Here is a 16,473-nt window from a genome sequence, read left to right on the forward strand (position 1 = left end):
TATCTATGTATCTATGTATCTATGTATCTATGTATCTATGTATCTATGTATCTATCTATCTATCTATCTATCTATCTATGTATCTAATCTATCCATTAATCCATCCATCCTTCTACCAGGGGTTATATCTCCAACTTCCCATTTTCTATGATCCTAAGAGATGTAGATGAAAAAACAGGAAAAGATTTCACTTTTCTACTCATTGTTTGTAAGTTTCTCCCTAGCACATAGTAGGCACTTAATAAATGTTTGTTACAAGGTATCATTCCCTGGGTTGGGGAGGGGGAGAGAGATACATTGGGAAATGAGGGTGATATGAAAACAAAAAATAACAATCAAATTTTTAAATGATAAATGGTCATTTTCTATAGAATTTAATAAGGATGAGATAGCCTGGCATAGTGGATGGAGGGTGGCCCGTGGAGTTAGGAAAACCAGGGTTCGGGGTCCACCTTTGACATATCTAGACTATGTGACCTAGAGCAGCTTGCTTAATCTCTCAGGGCCCTAGGCTACCTTCTATGACACGAAGCTTCAGATGGGTTGCCTTCTGCTTCATCAAAGGGAATTTCCACACTGGGAGTTCCCTATATTGATGAAATCATAGGTGTAGGTTCCCTCCAAAAATTTACTGAGTAATATTAGTGCTTATTGGGCAATCTAGTATATATGCCACATAGTTGTGATCCCCACTTATAGGAAATTGCTTTAGCCCAATGCTGACATAGACAGTGAAAATCATCCCTTTTTATTCTTACAAAATTCCCAAAGTTCCCCGGCGTGTGATACGGCAGGTTTCAAGGGGATATCTCAGGGTTAAGATGAATTTCTTTATTGGGCCTCAAATATTCTGAGGGCAGGGTAAAAGGTGGTGTTAGAAGCCTCTTTGAAGTGACAAAATCCTTTAATTTCTCAGGGAAACCTAAGAAAAATCCTAATAGAGAGTTACAGACTGCTTCCAAGAAATGAACTGAGACCTTGTTAACCATGGTCCTAGGGGATTTTGGGGGTAGTCAACTTCAGCCTTGATAAAGCTCTAATTAAAATCATTGAGGGGATTTCCCAAGAGGCTCCTCCTTCCCCCCACGCCCCTACTGAGTCACCCAAGCTTGTGAGGAAGGTTTAGAAAGCACTAGCTATAAAAATGCTCTCTGTTCCTGAAGATCGAGAAATTGAACTCTCTGAATGCAGCCCCCAGACTTACACAGGTTTGTCCTCGGTAGAACTTCCTCCGTCTTTTGCCTTTCTGAGCTTCCTGTTTCCTTCTCATTTCATGGTTTGTATTCAGTGATTCCCCTTCAGTCGGATCCTGGGAGCCTGGCATAAAATAGACGTTATAGAAGAGAATATCAATTTTGCTTAACATTTCCTTTGCTTTGCTCTAGATGTCAGAACAAATCCATGTCTGCAAAGAGGACGAGAAGTAGCAGGACAGGTTGAGCGCAGGGACACTGCCCCATCCCCAAATGATCACTTTAGTTGATTTTGAAACTTCTGGTTTATTTATTCTAGGCTTTAGGGATCAGCAGTGTCAGTGAGAGAACTGAGTTTTTTTTAAAAAAAAAAGTCATTGATAAGTATCCCCCTCCCTTCTTCAGGAACTTCTGCCTGATAGAATGTAAGCTCCTTGAGGGTAGGGACTGTTTTCACTTCTGTCTTTGTATCCCCAGTGCTTTGCATAGTGCCTGGCACTTAGTAGGTGCTTAAGAAATACTGTTGATGGATGGATCAAATGACCAAGTGTGTCTTGTTCTAGGTATGCAGAAAGCATTGCTGAACTCTGGATACCATTGCCAGGGAACTCTGAAACTGGACCTGTCTCAAGGTGATGCTCTGGAAGCTGGTTCTGCAGTTAGGAAAACCCAGGCAAGCTTCTACCAAAGAGGATAGGCATTGCTGAATCTCTGGCCTGCCAGGGCAGCTGCTTCTGTTGTTTTTCCAGAACAAGGCTGGGTAGACGTCTGTGGATTTTTGTAGGTAATCAGATGGACAATTAGTTCATGAGACACACAATCTAGCTTTATTACCTGAAAGTGCTTCCTTGAGAGTGAAGATTGTGGAAACAGGCTAACGTTTTGTGGGAACTAACTTCCTGAGGACCACCTTTCTCCAAGACCCTAACATGGTAAACAGCTGCGATAAACTGGAGGCGATGCTAACTGTTGTCATACTACACTGCATAACTCTGGTCCAAGGTTCCTGCGGCAGCTGTCCAGCAGGTAAGAACAAAAAACCAAGGATGTGTTTATGTCTATCCTACTGACTGATTCTTAATTCCAGAGCCACCCTACCTGATTTTAATTAACTTCTTGGGTTCATCCTGAATATAATTTTAGTGGAATAGTTAGGAAAATTCCCTTCTTAGTGGATTCAGTCATCAGAATAAGCATTGATTCTATTCTAATTTAGTCATAAGATGTATATAATCTATTTTAATTCTGTCTTATTTGTGTCTCGTTCTTTTTGATTCTGTGTTTATTGCTGAAGCATGCTTGTGGAGGGTCCAGTTTTAAAAGCCAGTCAATCGCTAATCAAAGTATAACTCCATTACAGTAGCACCTGGGAACCACTAGATTTTCTGCATTTTTATTTCCCCTGTGTCTTTAAATATTTTTGAATGCTACAGTGAAGATTGTAAAGTGCCAAAGGTTACCAGAATCCCTTGATTCCTTTCTTTTTTCCCTTAGGTACCTTCTGGAATGGTACAGACTGCGGTAAAAACAAAAATCTGGCTTGCATCCCATGCCCCCCAAATAGTTTCTCTAGTACAGCTGGTGAACAGAGGACATGTGACATATGCAAGAGATGTGAAGGTAGGATCTCATACATGTATACGGATCTACAAATATGTGTGTATGCATGTAGGATCAATTTCAGATAAGTGATGAACTAGACAAACTTCGACCCTCTGTTGTATTATGCCTCTCTTTATGCCCACGATTTTTAAATTATTTAAAATTATCTTGTGTTTTTAAATCATTTTAATTTACAAATACATCTTTTCCCCAATACTACCTATTGAACCATCCCTTATGACAATGATTTTTAAAAATCAGTTCAGAAAAACCAAGCAATATATCCAGCAGGAATGACAGTATATGCAATACTCCACACCCTAAGTTCCCTTTAAGTAAGAGAAGGTGATGGGAGGAAAGGGAAAGAGATGGAGGGAGTTAAAGAAGGAGAGAGAAAGAGAGAGAGAGAGAGAAAGAGAAAGAGAGAGAGAGAGAGAGACTGGAAAGAGGAAGGAGGGAGAGGAGGGGGAAACGGAGGAAAGGAGGGAGAGGGAGGGAGAGAGAGGGAGAGAGAGGAAAGAAGGAGGAGGGAGAGGGAGAGGGGAGAAGGGAGGAAGGGAGGGAGAGAGAGAGAGAGAGAGAGAGAGAGAGAGAGAGAGAGAGAGAGAGAGAGAGAGAGAGAGAGAGGGGGGGGGAGCGAGCGTGTGCGCGATTCTCACTACTTCTCAAATGTCATGAATGCTGTTTCCTATATGTACTGAGAAATTTTAAAAATTACCGTAGTGGTAACTACATGGAGTAATTTAGGTTTCTTAAAAAATGTGAGAATTAGTATTTTATTGAAAGTTTATTGCAGGTGAAATGCTATTTCACAGTTGATGGGAATATGCTTCTACTAACCAAAATGAAGGAATTATATTCTTAGAGTTAATTTAGCACTAAAAGTCATGAGAAACTTTATTACTATAGTCATATATTCAATTTTATTTCAAACAAGCATTGATGTGCTTGACACTGGGAGGTGCTGGAGATATAAGGGCAAAAATGGAACAATCTGTGACCTAAGTTTACATTCTGCTGGTGGGGTGGGGGATGGTGGGAGGGAAAGGTTTCATTATAGAATTTGTCAATAAGCATTTATGTCCTATTTTCAAATGGGTTTGGATTTTTTAAAAGGTATTTTCAGAACTAAGAGAGAATGTACTCCAACAAGTAATACAGAGTGTGATTGCATGTCTGGGTATCATTGTTCTGGAGCAGGATGTTCTAAATGTCAACCAGATTGCAAGCAAGGTCAAGAATTTACAGGAAAAGGTAAGTCTGGTTCCACCTCCCCATCCCCCCACCCAAAGTCTATTAGAAATTCTAAACTTGTTAATTGTTCCAAAACTACACAGGCAGACTCCTAAGTGGCATGGTAGAATGAGAAGAATGCTAGGCTTGGACTCAGAGGATCTGGATTCAAATCCTGACTGTGCCATTTACTACTTGTATGATCTTGGGCATTCTATTTAACCTCCTTGGGCCTCAGTTTCCTCATCGGTAAAATGAGGGGGCTGGACTTAGATGGCCACTGTTTTTTTTTTCTAGTTCTAAACCTATGATCCTATTGAATGTAACATTTAATGAAATGTATATGTATAAGTGACTGAGTCAAGCATACTAGTAAATCAGGAATTCTTTTCAATAAATCATAATTTGAATATTTGTCATCCATTCGACATCTAGGTATTTTCAAACATATTCACTCCCATAAAGTTTCCTTAAATGCTTGTCATCAGAATGAAAACCTCAAGGCTATTTCAAATCACAAGGCTTTAAGAACTGATGAACAGTTATACAGCATTTTATGTCATTAAAAATCATTATGATGTTTACGTCAAGAAAGAAGAAACTTAAAATGATGAAAATACTTATGTTTTTCCACCTCTGTTTTCACTTTCTGCAAGGCTGTAGGGACTGTAGCTTTGGTACCTTTAATGATCTGACACGGGGGAACTGCAGACACTGGACAAAGTATGTATAACATTAATTATTTTCCTTAGATTATTCAGTGATGGTTCTAGGTTAAGCTTATATTTTAAGATAATAAATGTTAAAGTTTTACATATTAATCAAGTACATCAGGTAAAGTTATATATTGGAAAATATTATTTTGATAACACAAATGATATCACCAGTTCTCCCCATTCACCCTTCACTCCTTTGCAGCTTTTATTGCTGACTTAATTCTCTCCCTCTCTCATCTCCTTCCCTCCTCCTCTCTCTTTCTCTGTTCCTCCTTGTCCCTTCCCTCTCTCCCTCCTTTTCCCTCTCTCCCCATCTCTCTCTGTCTCTCCATCCCTCTCCTTTCTATCTGTCTCCCCTCTTCCCTCCCTCCCTCCTCCTCTCTCTGTCTGTCTGTCTCTCTCTCTCCTTTCTGTCTCTCCCCCTCTCTCCCTTCTTCTCTCCTTCCTCTCTCCCTCCCTCCCTCTCCTTTCTGTTTGTCTCTCCCTCCCCCTCTTTCCCTCCCTCCCTTCCTCTCTCCCCTCCTCCTTCTCTAACTCATTCCATCTCTTCTCCTTTCTTCCCATCACCTTCTCTTTCTTAAAGTATTCAGTGGCCTCCTAATTACCAAATCCAATGGCTTTTTTTTCAGTCATCATCCTCACTGATCTCTCTGTTGTATTTGACACTATTGATTACCAACTCCTTGAAACTCTTTCTTCCCTTGGCTTCTACGATAATATCCTATTTCTCCTCCTATATCTCTGCTTCATTTATGACTCCTTTCATATGTCCTCCTCCCATCCCTGGGAGGATGCTGATGGTTCATTGGGTTCTGTCCATGGTTCTTGTCTCTGTCTACATCTTCTCCCCGGCCATTTCAACCATGGTTGCAGCTTCGGTGACACAGAACTCTATATCTCTCATTACATTTTCACATCTTATATTGTATTGGAGAAACTGTGTAATATAGTATAGAAAGCTCTAGTCTTAGAGCTTGGTTTAAAGCCCTGTACCACCACTTTTGCCAACTTACTTTCTAAGCTTCAGTTTTCTTGTCTGTAAAATGAAGATATGGGTTATAAGGAAAAAAGCTTTTAAAAGGTAGAGAACTCTGCAAGTGTGAGTAGCTTATTACTGTTGTTGTTGTTATTATACTTATTTGTGTCCTTGTCTTCCCAGATTGTAAGCTTCATGAGAGTAAGGATGCTGTTATCATCTTCTTTGTATCTTCCATAACATTTAAAACTATGTAGGGATATTTCAAATCTATTCTCCCAGAATCTAAGAAATATTTGGGGGTCAATGGAAGGAAAAACCTGCCAACATTTAGGATCCAAGAGAGGAATGGGCTGTCTCAGGAGAGGATGAGTTCTTCCTTCCTAGAGGTATTCAGCTAGAAACTGAATGCTCATGTATTGGAGGATAATTTAGACAGGATTCTGAGTTGAATTAGAAAACCTTTAACATCCAAGTTTAAGGTTACATGATTCTGTGAAGTATTTATTGTAGGTTAACTTCAAATTCATTTTATTATTAACTTTCCATGAACTCAAACAGAAGTAATTGCTTTGGTTTCTGAAATTAGTCACGTGCAAGTTTTAATTATTTGATTGCTTCTCATTTAACTTCAGCTGCTCTCTGAATGGATTAGTTGTGCTTGTAAATGGAACTAATAAAAGAGATGTGGTATGTGGATCCGCCAAAACAGATGCCACTCCAGGTGCAATCTCCATAACAGTTCCTTCCTCTCTCATACGTAATGGTGAGCTGTTAATTAATATCTAATTAATAGGAATCTGTCACAGCTGTTCTGTACTAGCTGTAGTTCAGTCCATCTGGTACACACTATCTCAGCAAGGATACCCAGTGGAGCCTTCAAGATTCAAAGTTTAATAAGAGGGGCAGCTAGGTGGCGCAGTGGATAGAGTGCCAGCCCTGGAGTCAGGAGGACCTGAGTTCATATCCAGCATCAGACCAGACACTTGACACTTACTAGTAGTGTGACCCTGGGCAAGTCACTTAATTCCAATTGCCTTAAAAAAACTTAATAAGCATTCTGATTTGTATACAGGTATTATATATCTTGAGAGGCAACATGCCATGGTGGTTAGAGAACTGTTCTCAGAGTCAAGAAGGCTCAGTTTTAATTTCTGTCTGAAACAAATTGTGTGACCCTGGGCAAGTCTCTTAACATCTTAACAGTGTCCTAGGCCACTCTCTAAGATGATAAGTTGCTGAAAAGGTGCTTCTTGAGAAGGCCATCTACAATCAGTGCCTCTGCCTCCTTTTCTTTCACTTTCTGTAGTCTGGCTTCCAATGTCATCATTCAACTGAAACTGGTCTCTCCAAATTACCAGTGATTTAATTAATTTCCAAATCTAAGGATCTTTCTTTCTCAATCCTCATCCTTCTTGACCTCTCTGCAGCCTGTGACGCTGTTGATCACCTTTTTCTCTCTGATATTCTCTTCTCTCGAGGATCTCAAGGCACTTTCCCATCCTGATTCTTCTCCTACTTCTCTGATGGCTTCTTCTCTGTGTCCTTTTCTTGATCTTCATCCAAGTTTTGCCTACTAACTGTGGGTATACCCTAAGGCTCTGTTCTGGGTCCTCTTTTCTTCTCCCTCTATACTATTTCACTTGGCAATCTTATCAGCTCCTGTGGATTTAATTATCATCTCTATGCAGATGATTTTTAAATCTATTTATCCTTTCTTGTGACCTCCACACTCAAATCTTCAACTGCCTATTGGACATCTTGAATTGAATGTCCTATAGATACCTCAAACTCAAACTGTCAAGGATGAATTCATTATCTTTCTTTCCAAGCCCTCCCTTCTTCCTAACTTTCTTCTTATTGCTGAGGGCACCACCACCCTCCCAGACACCCTACATGTCATCCTTCACTCCTCACTCCATCCTCACTGTCTTCCCCAGCCCCATATCCAATCAGTTGTCAAGGTCTAACAATTTCACCATTGTAACATCTCTTATATACTCCCCCCTTTTCTCCTCTAACACTGCCACCACCAAGCTCCAGGATATCATCGCCTCATGCCTGTACCATTTCAATAACCTTCTCATTGGTGTCTTTGCCTCAAGTCTCTCCCTACTTCAGTCTGTCCTCCATGCATCTGTCAAATTGATCTTAGAGTAGATCTGATCATGTGTTCCCCCTATTCAATAAATTCCAATGGCTCCCTTTTACTTCTAGAATCAAATATATAAAATCCTCTGACTTTTTAACCCTAAGCCTTCATAACCTGGCTCCTTCCTACCTTTCCAGTCTTCTTGCTGACCCCTAATGTACTCTTTGATCCAATGACACTGCCGTCCTTGCTATTGCTTCCACAAGACATTTCGTCTCCCAATTCTAGGCATTTTCATTGGTTATCTCTCATTCCTGAAATTCTCTCCCACCTCATCTCTGCTTCCTAGCTTCCCTGGATTACTTCAAGTCTCAGCTAAAATTCCACCTTTTGCAAGAAGCCTTTCCTAATCTCCCTTATTGCTAGTGCCTTCCTTTGGATATTACCTCCAATTTATCATGAATATATAGATATGCACCTATAAAATATGTAATATATATATACACTATTTAGACATATATACACACATACATACATACATCTATCTCTTGTACATAGTAGTTTATGTGCTGCCTCCCCCATTAAACTGTGAGCTACTTGAGAGCAGGAACTATTTCTGCTTTTTTTTGCATGTCTCGTGCTTAGCCCAATGTCTGTCACACAGCAGATAGTTAGTAAATGCTTGTTAACTTGATTTGACTGAAGGCTAGACTAGACCTGACTAGAGCTTCCAACACTGATGAAATCAGTTTCATCTAAAAAAATACAAAATGCAAAACAATAAAAAACTACATAAATTAGAAAATTGGATGCCACACAATATAGAAAAAAATAAAGCAGTGTGTTTTAAGCAATGTCTTCCTAAAGTAATATCCTACTTTGAACTTTGGAATATTTTTTTCTCCAGCTTTAAAGGGCTTTTTCTTTTTTCTTTTTCTTTTTTATTTTGGAGGCAATGGAGGTTAAGTGACTTGCCCAGGGTCACACAGCTAACTAGTAAGTGTCTGAGGTCAGATTTGAACTCAGGTCCTCCTGACTCCAGGGCTGGCGCTCTATCCACTGGGCCACCTAGCTGCCCCTAAATGGCTTTTTCAATATGTCCTATAGAATGTACATTCCTTGAGGGTAGGCATTGTTTCACTTTTTATCTCCAGCACCTACTTACATACTACTTGATGTGGGTACACAGTAGGTGCTTAATAAATGCTTATTGATTGCTATACTTAAGAGTATCTCAGTAGAACAAAGACCATAGCTATTGCTAGCATCAATGAAAGAGAAGAAGCTCAAGAATGTTAGAATCCTAGGAAGAGAGAAGCCAATTTAGCGTTTGCCACCTCCATATCCACCCCTCCCTCCCCCACGGTCAGTTATCCCATTTTTCAACATTCTTCTAGACATGTGAGCAGGTTTTTTCAATGCCATGTAAAATATCTATATTGATAAAATTAATAAGCATTTTTCATCAGTCATTAGGAATTTTTTTCATCAAGCATTTATTGAGTGCCTACTATGTACCAGGTACTGTGTTAAGCACCAGGCATACAAAAAAAAAGATGAAAGATAGTGCCTGCCCTCTAAAAGCTCACACTCTAATGTATATGATATGATCATGTGTATAAGAGATAGCCCATTAAATTTCTATGTCTGGAAAAATGCTCATTTATCTCAAAATTCTTCTTAGGGTCTTAATTCCCAAAGCTAACATATTAGAAATGTGCAAAAGTTTACCACCCTCCATCATGCTTAGGAATAAATTTGTAACTAGGCTCCCCATGCAAAGGTTTCCTATCCACTCTCTGTTCTCTCACCCTCTGATTTTTCTTTCTTTCTTTCTTTCTTTTTTTTTTTTTGAAGATAAGGACCGTCAACTAGCCATCTTCACTCTGGCTCTGACTATGGCTACAGGATTCTTTGTGCTCCTCCTCTTGTCATGGTTCTGTTGTGGCATCAGAAACAAAAAGAAACTGCCTTACCTGCTCAAGCAAAGTAAGACCCCATCCCAGACTTCCCTTCTGTAAGTGTGTGTGGGCATGGATGATGAGATCATGGTAGGATGCGCTCAGAAGCAGGGTGGAGGAATGGATAGAGCATCGATCAGATGTTTACTCCTCCAGGAACTCTGAAATCATCACTGCTCCTACTCTACATGGATGTGGCTCGTAGAGCCCAGGGCCAGGGAGACCTGAGTTCAAATCCAGCCTCAGATCTTTACTAACTGTGTGACCCTGGGCAAGTCATATAACCTCTCTCCATCTCAGTTTCCTACATTAGTTACATGAGGATAATGCTAGCAGCAGCTACCTTCTGGGGATGTCGTGAGGTTCAAATGAGATGATTTTTGTAAAGTGCTTAGCACGGTGCCTGGCACATGCTATATAAAAAATTCAAATGCTATTATTATTATTATCATTAACATCACCTACCTCCTAGGGTTGTGAAGATCAAATGAGACAATATTTGCCAAGTGCCTAGCACAGTGCCTGGCACTTAAGAGATGTTAATAAAAGCTTGTTTCCTTCCTTCCTCGAAGTAAACTGACACATGCCTTGAGAGGGGAATGAAAAAAGAGAGGGAAGCCTATAGAATTCAAGAGTAAGGTTGAAAGCGTCTTGAGGCTTGGTCTAGAGAGATCACCCGATATGAGGATTTCAGCACCAAGAGGTGGTTTGGCCCAATGGTTAGTAGTGCTGGCTTGGAGTCAGGATGACTTAGGTTCATATCTCACCTCTGATGCTTACTGGCTGTGTTTACAGGCAAGCTGCTTAACCTTTCCAAAATTTAGAAATAAGGGTAATACAAAATCAGTTTATATCAATTTGTAACAAAGGCATCAATCAGACTGAGAATTTAAAAAAATGCCTACTGAAGAGAGAAAGGGGGTGCCCTTAATAAAACAAGGAATTCTCCCAACGGTGCAAAACCCAGCTAGACTTCTTTCGAGCAGTTTTTGTCTGGTGAATGGGTTAGGGTTGTGAAGAAATAATTTTCACTTTTGCTTTTGCTTTTAATTTCTGGTACTTTCATCATTTAACCAAGATAGGCAGGTCTGAGGTCCAGGATACCCTGAAAAGTACATAGATGTCTCTTTGAAATATAGCAGGTAGCAGCTGCACTTGGGACATGGGGAGCATGTCAGTTTACTAGGTTGGATTCTCTTCTGGTCACTTATAGAAAGGGCCAAGGGCAGCTAGTCAATGAAGTGCAGCACTGGGCTTTAGTCAGGACTTCCTGAGTTTAAATCTGGCCTCAGATGTTTCCCAGCTGTGTGCCCCTAGGCAAGCCGTTTAACCCTGTTTGCTTCAGTTTCCTCCTCTGTAAAATAAGCTGGAGAAGGAAATGGCAAACCACTGCAGTATCTTTGCCAAGAAAACCCCAAATGGGGTCACAAAAAGTGAACATGACTGAAATGACTGAACAACACAACAACAGAAAGAATCTATGAACAAATGAAATTCTTAAATCCAAGAAAAGAATTAAGAAAAATTTCTCCCTTCACTAGTGAGTCTTGTAGGTGAAAAAACTTGCTTCTCTCCTTTATGAAAGTTGAGGTATAGCCAAGCTTGGTGGCCCAGGCCTATAAAACCCTGCTTCTGGGGAGACCGTGACTGATGGATATCATTTGAGCCTAGGAGTTCAGAGCTGCAGTCAGGCTAAAGCTGATTGGGCATCTGCACAAAGTTCTGCAGCAATGTGGTGAGCCCTTCCATGAGCAGAGGGCCAGTGGGCTGACTGAGGAAGGGCAAAGCAGCCCAGATTGGAAATGGAGCAGGTCAGAGCTCCCATGCTGGTTTTAATGGAATTGGCCAGTGAGTGATCACTGCTCTTCTAGCCTAGGAGACAGGGGGACAGAGAGAGAGAGAGAGAGAGAGACAGACAGACAGACAGACAGATAGAGACAGAAAGACAGAGACAGAGACAGACAGAGAGAGACAGAGAGAGAGAGAGAGAATAAGAAAGCCAACCTGTTTTAATATCCCAATTCAAGAGAAACAAAGGATAATCACCCAGGTGGAGAAGCAAAGGTAATCATCTACCTCTTTCTATTTTAGCTTTTATAAAACCAGTGCAGACTGCCCAAGAAGAAGATGCCTGTAGCTGTGGGTTTCCTGAAGAAGAACAAGGAGATCGTGAAATCGTTAAGTTCCAATCTGAGCTGCATTTGGAGCTGTTTTTAAAAGACTCGAATTAGTAAGGTTTTGGGGCCATTATCAGACACCACCAGAAAACTAGTCTGCTGATGCTACTTGGAAAGGGGCTTAAGAAAGGGACTGTGCTGGTTATAAAGAGAGAGAGACAAGCCCTTCTAGTGGATGTAGTGTGTCTCAGAATGGGCTCTGAGTTAGAACTGGCTGGTGAGGGCAGTCCCCATCAACAGTACAGATTATAACCCATCCCTAGCTGCCCATCCTGTTTGACTCTTGTCCCACATTCACTATGAGAGGAGTCTACCCAATGAACCAGAAGCCTTCACTGCTTTCCCCTGACATTTCAAGGTCACCTTCCTTCAAGCTCCTCGTTGATTGTACAGGGCATCCTCAAAGTCTTCGTGCTTAAAAACTCCACTAAGACTTTGTAGACTGCCTCTGCCTGACTCAAGCTCAGTTACCATTTATCCAGACAGTTTTTCTGTGCTGCAATATGTCAGAATTTTTTTTTTTAAGGGCGGGAAATCTCAAAGTAAATCTGTATTATTCCTATCAGCACAAGACACTGTCTCTAGCTTATGCTATAACCAGGTCTTTTAGTGGATAAGAGAAACAGAGGCAGGAGTCTCATAAATATTGTTTAGAAACAACAAAGGGCCCCAGGGATAATCTGCAAAGTTATCCATCTCTACTCAGCCTGTGGTCCTTTTCTTCTCTCCTGTTCCCTCCCCATCAGAGCAATTTTCTCATATTCCACCCTTCCCACTCTCTACACTTCCCACTCTTCCTTGCCTTGAGCTGGATTTCTTCCACCCATCCCATTTACTCCACCTCTTCCCTACTTCTCACTGCTCTATAAAACACTGTATTCTTAAACCTTGCATCTCACACACTGGTCTTAATCATCCCCTCATCAGTGAACCTCCAAACACACCATCTCCTAGCCTATTTATTCCCCATCCCTTTCTTGATACCTGCTTGCTGATTCTCCCATAGTTCAACCATGAGTGAGTGGGATGTCACTGGACCTATGATTTTATTAGTATAGGGAATTTCCTATTGCTTTGCCTATAATTAGGAGACACTGCCATTTGGTGGGCAATGGTACTATGGTTATAGATTAAATATGATACCAAAGAGCCATATTTTTCCTAAGTGTGGTTAGGCCAATTACATTTTAATTTAATTTTGGCAATACTTGAGAGAGTTGTGCGCTACATGTGGCCCATAGGTTACGTGTTTGCTCCCTCTGATCTAGCCCAACCTCCTAATTTTCCAGAGGAGGAAACTGAAGTATATAGAAGCAATAGATAGGGGTAGCTAGGTGGTGCAGTGGATAGAGCACTAGCCCTAGAGTCAGGAGTCAGGAGGACCTGAGTTCAAATCCGGCTTTAGAGTAACACTTGACACTTACTAACTGTGTGACCTTGGGCAAGTCCAATTGCCTAAAAAAAAAAAGCAATGGATATATATTATAATGTATGTTATACACACACACACACACACACGCACACACACACACACACACACAAATGTTGGCCTTCTCTAAAGAGGGATTGGCAGAGAAGGAGACAAATCAGAACACAAAATAGAACAAAGAAAAGAATGGATTTTGTCTGAGATTATACCAGTAGTAAGTGGCAAAGCCATGACTTAAACCCAGGCTCTCTGACTCCAAATCCAACTATTTTCCCATTGTGTAGGAATAACTAAAAAACTGTAGAGTATCTGGCTTCGAATCCCAGAGACACATAAAATTGCCAAAGTGGAAGGGACCTCAGATGCCATCTCATCCAGGCTATGTCTGAACAAGAATGTTTTCTACAATGTTCCTAATAATAGATTCTCAGAGTTTAAGGTGCAGAATCCCAATACCATAAACACTTCTATAGGGCCTTTGACTCCTCACTTGAGAAAATAACCTGAGATCATTCTATCACGGGGATTCTTAACCAGAAGATGAGTAGCACGCTTTTCCATTCAGGAACGTCTCTTTATAAAGTCATTGCCCTCCTGAAAATAGCTAAGTTTAAACACGAAAGAGTGAAGTAGTCCCTGAGAGTAAGTTATTAGTGAAAATTGCTATGACTTGGTGCTTTGCTCACTAATCCCAGCAACTCACTGCTTAATCAAACCCCTTGGCATTTCAAACACTCCACAATCTGCCTCCAACCTACCTTTCAGTGGTGGACTCGTTTACTCTCCATCACATACTGTAGACAAATTGCCCTACTCATTGCTCCCTGAACTTGGCATTCCACCTCTAGGTCTTTGCACAGGTTGTGTCGCCCATATCTGGAATGCACTCCCTATTTATTTCCTCTTTTTAGAATCCTTACCTTCCTTCAAGGCTTACTTAGTTCGGGTTCCAACAAGAAGCCTTTTCTGATCACCCTTAAATTATCTATTAAATGTTGTATCCTCTCCCATCCCAATCCCCAGTAGAATGTAAGTTCTCTTTGTATCTTTATTCTAACTCATACTAAAGTTTTGTCCCAGTTTCCTGTCTGGGCAGTTCTAGGACTTTATTTTAGTTTTGCATCAAAATTCTTTACCCATCCACTCCCACTCTGCCCATAAATTCAATTTTCTGGTTACTTGGAACTTTCCTTACTTTAAGCAGAATATAAACTCACCCAAAAGAATGTAAATTCTTTAAGAGCAAGGACTAGTTTTTTGTATTTGAATTATAGGCCAAGTAGCTTAATAGGAAGACTTTTAATAGAAGGTCATAGATTTTAATAGAAGATCACAGATTCAGATCTGGGAGGGACCTTAGAGGATGCGTGGCCCAACTCCCTCATTCTACAGATGAAGAAACAGAGAGCCAGAGAGATCATGGGATTTGTCCAAGATGACCCATAGCAATTGGTGGAATCCATCTTCTGACTCCAAATCCAGTACATTTGTCTACTTACCAGACTGCTTCTGTGATTCACAATAAGTAAATCATGAATGTTTATTAAACTGAATCATCAGTAGACTGACATTTACATAGCAATTTACAGCTAACATTGCAATTTCCTCACAATAACCCTGTGTATTATTTACACTTTTTTTTTAGGCAATTGGGGTTAAGTGACTTGCCCAGGGTCACATAGCTAGTAAGTTATTTACACTTTATAGATGAGATCTGAAGCTTATACAGGTTGTCACACAATTAAGTGGAAACACTGGGGCTGAAACCCAGGTCTTGACCCCAAGGTCAATATTCTTTCTTTCATCAACATTATCATTTCTATAGGTTTGTAAAACACTTTACATGTATTATCTCATTTGATTCTTACAACAACCTTGGGAGATGGGTGCTATTATTACTTCCATTTAACAGATGAGGAAACTGAGGCCCAGAAAGGTTAAGTGAATTGCCCAGGGCTGTACTGCTAGTCAGTGAATGAGGCAGGATTTGAACCTAGGTCTTGCTGACTCCACGTCTAGGATTAGGACTGTATCAACTGTTCTATCTAGACTGCTTCTTTCCTAGGGGAATAGATGATAATAAAGAGATAGCCTTTCCATCCCTCTGTTCCATCTGCTCCTAAGTTTCTTATCTCTCCTCTCAGGGATAGGAGAAAGTAAACCATAGTCACAACAACTGCTTTTCCTCCAACAAAAAGGTTCTTTCCACCAGCCGTCTGACTTCTTCTATCTCTGACCTCCTTTTCTGGTAGGGGTAAGGAACAGGGGAAGCAAGAGGCGAAACCAACTTCTTCCTGTTATGGATATGCTATCTACTTACAGCTTCAACTCATAAACTCGATCCAGATACAAATTGCTTTCTATTAGAGGGACCATGTTTCTTTCTACAGAGCATGATGCTTAAAAAAATTGAAGAAGATCACAAAGATTTTAAGGAGATATAAAAGTTTTACTATAGCAACAAAAGACATCTCTACTTTTGATTTCCAGAACTAAGGTATCTTGTGGGGATGTCTATATCTGTGTGTAAAGAGAAGCAGTATTTCTCTCCTGGGCAGAGGTACTCAAAAGAAAATCAAAACTTGTCTTCTTGCTGGAAGATCTTATAAATGGAAGAATGTGGCCCAGGTGCTATACCTGGCCTTTGGTTCTGTCCTTTTTTCATTTGCATGCCAATCAGAGGATCTTGGAAGTGAGTTGAACTTATTTGCCCCAACCTCCACACACCTCTGTTGTATTTTGTTTTGTTTTGTTTGGACAAGGTTTTTGAAATAGATTTTGATAACACAGACTTGTAATCAGGGGCTAAATGGGAGTTACAAGAAATTTTCTAACCTTAAGTCAAATGGTTGTCTGGGTCCATGTCCTTTGATTACCAACCAAAGTGTAGTTTAAAAAAAAAAAAAGACTATCTTTGCATGGAGACATTCTATTGGCATTTGTTAACTGCTTGGCTAAATTCTGGGATATGTAGAGGGAAGCAGAGAGCCCAACAAATGTCTTTAAAGAGATGAAACCCAGCAGAACTCAACAACCACAAGAATAATAGATACATGCCCTGCAGAGAGAACACTATGCCAAATATGGATTTTAC

The 16,473-nt window shown here is 40.4% G+C and overlaps 1 protein-coding gene across 3 annotated transcripts; it reads left to right on the plus strand.

Moving 5' to 3' along the window:
• Positions 1 to 1,121: 1,121 nt before the first annotated feature.
• On the plus strand, positions 1,122 to 13,286 carry TNFRSF9 (TNF receptor superfamily member 9). 3 transcript variants are annotated; one of them, XM_027843865.1, is made up of 8 exons: positions 1,122 to 1,208; positions 1,757 to 2,219; positions 2,688 to 2,813; positions 3,912 to 4,049; positions 4,685 to 4,751; positions 6,356 to 6,486; positions 9,670 to 9,801; positions 11,865 to 13,286. In XM_027843865.1, exons 2-8 carry the CDS (start codon positions 2,123 to 2,125, stop codon positions 12,002 to 12,004), a joined length of 831 nt encoding a protein of 276 aa, XP_027699666.1. In that variant the 5' UTR covers positions 1,122 to 1,208; positions 1,757 to 2,122; the 3' UTR covers positions 12,005 to 13,286. The 3 variants fall into 3 exon arrangements, with proteins under 3 accessions (XP_027699666.1, XP_027699667.1, XP_027699668.1); XM_027843866.1 differs by lacking the exon at positions 1,122 to 1,208 and adding an exon at positions 1,214 to 1,276; XM_027843867.1 differs by lacking the exon at positions 1,122 to 1,208 and adding an exon at positions 1,600 to 1,618.
• Positions 13,287 to 16,473: the final 3,187 nt, after the last annotated feature.

This window comes from Vombatus ursinus, unplaced genomic scaffold, assembly GCF_900497805.2.
Source record: "Vombatus ursinus unplaced genomic scaffold, bare-nosed wombat genome assembly UNPS02014932.1, whole genome shotgun sequence".
Classification (NCBI taxonomy): domain Eukaryota; kingdom Metazoa; phylum Chordata; class Mammalia; order Diprotodontia; family Vombatidae; genus Vombatus; species Vombatus ursinus.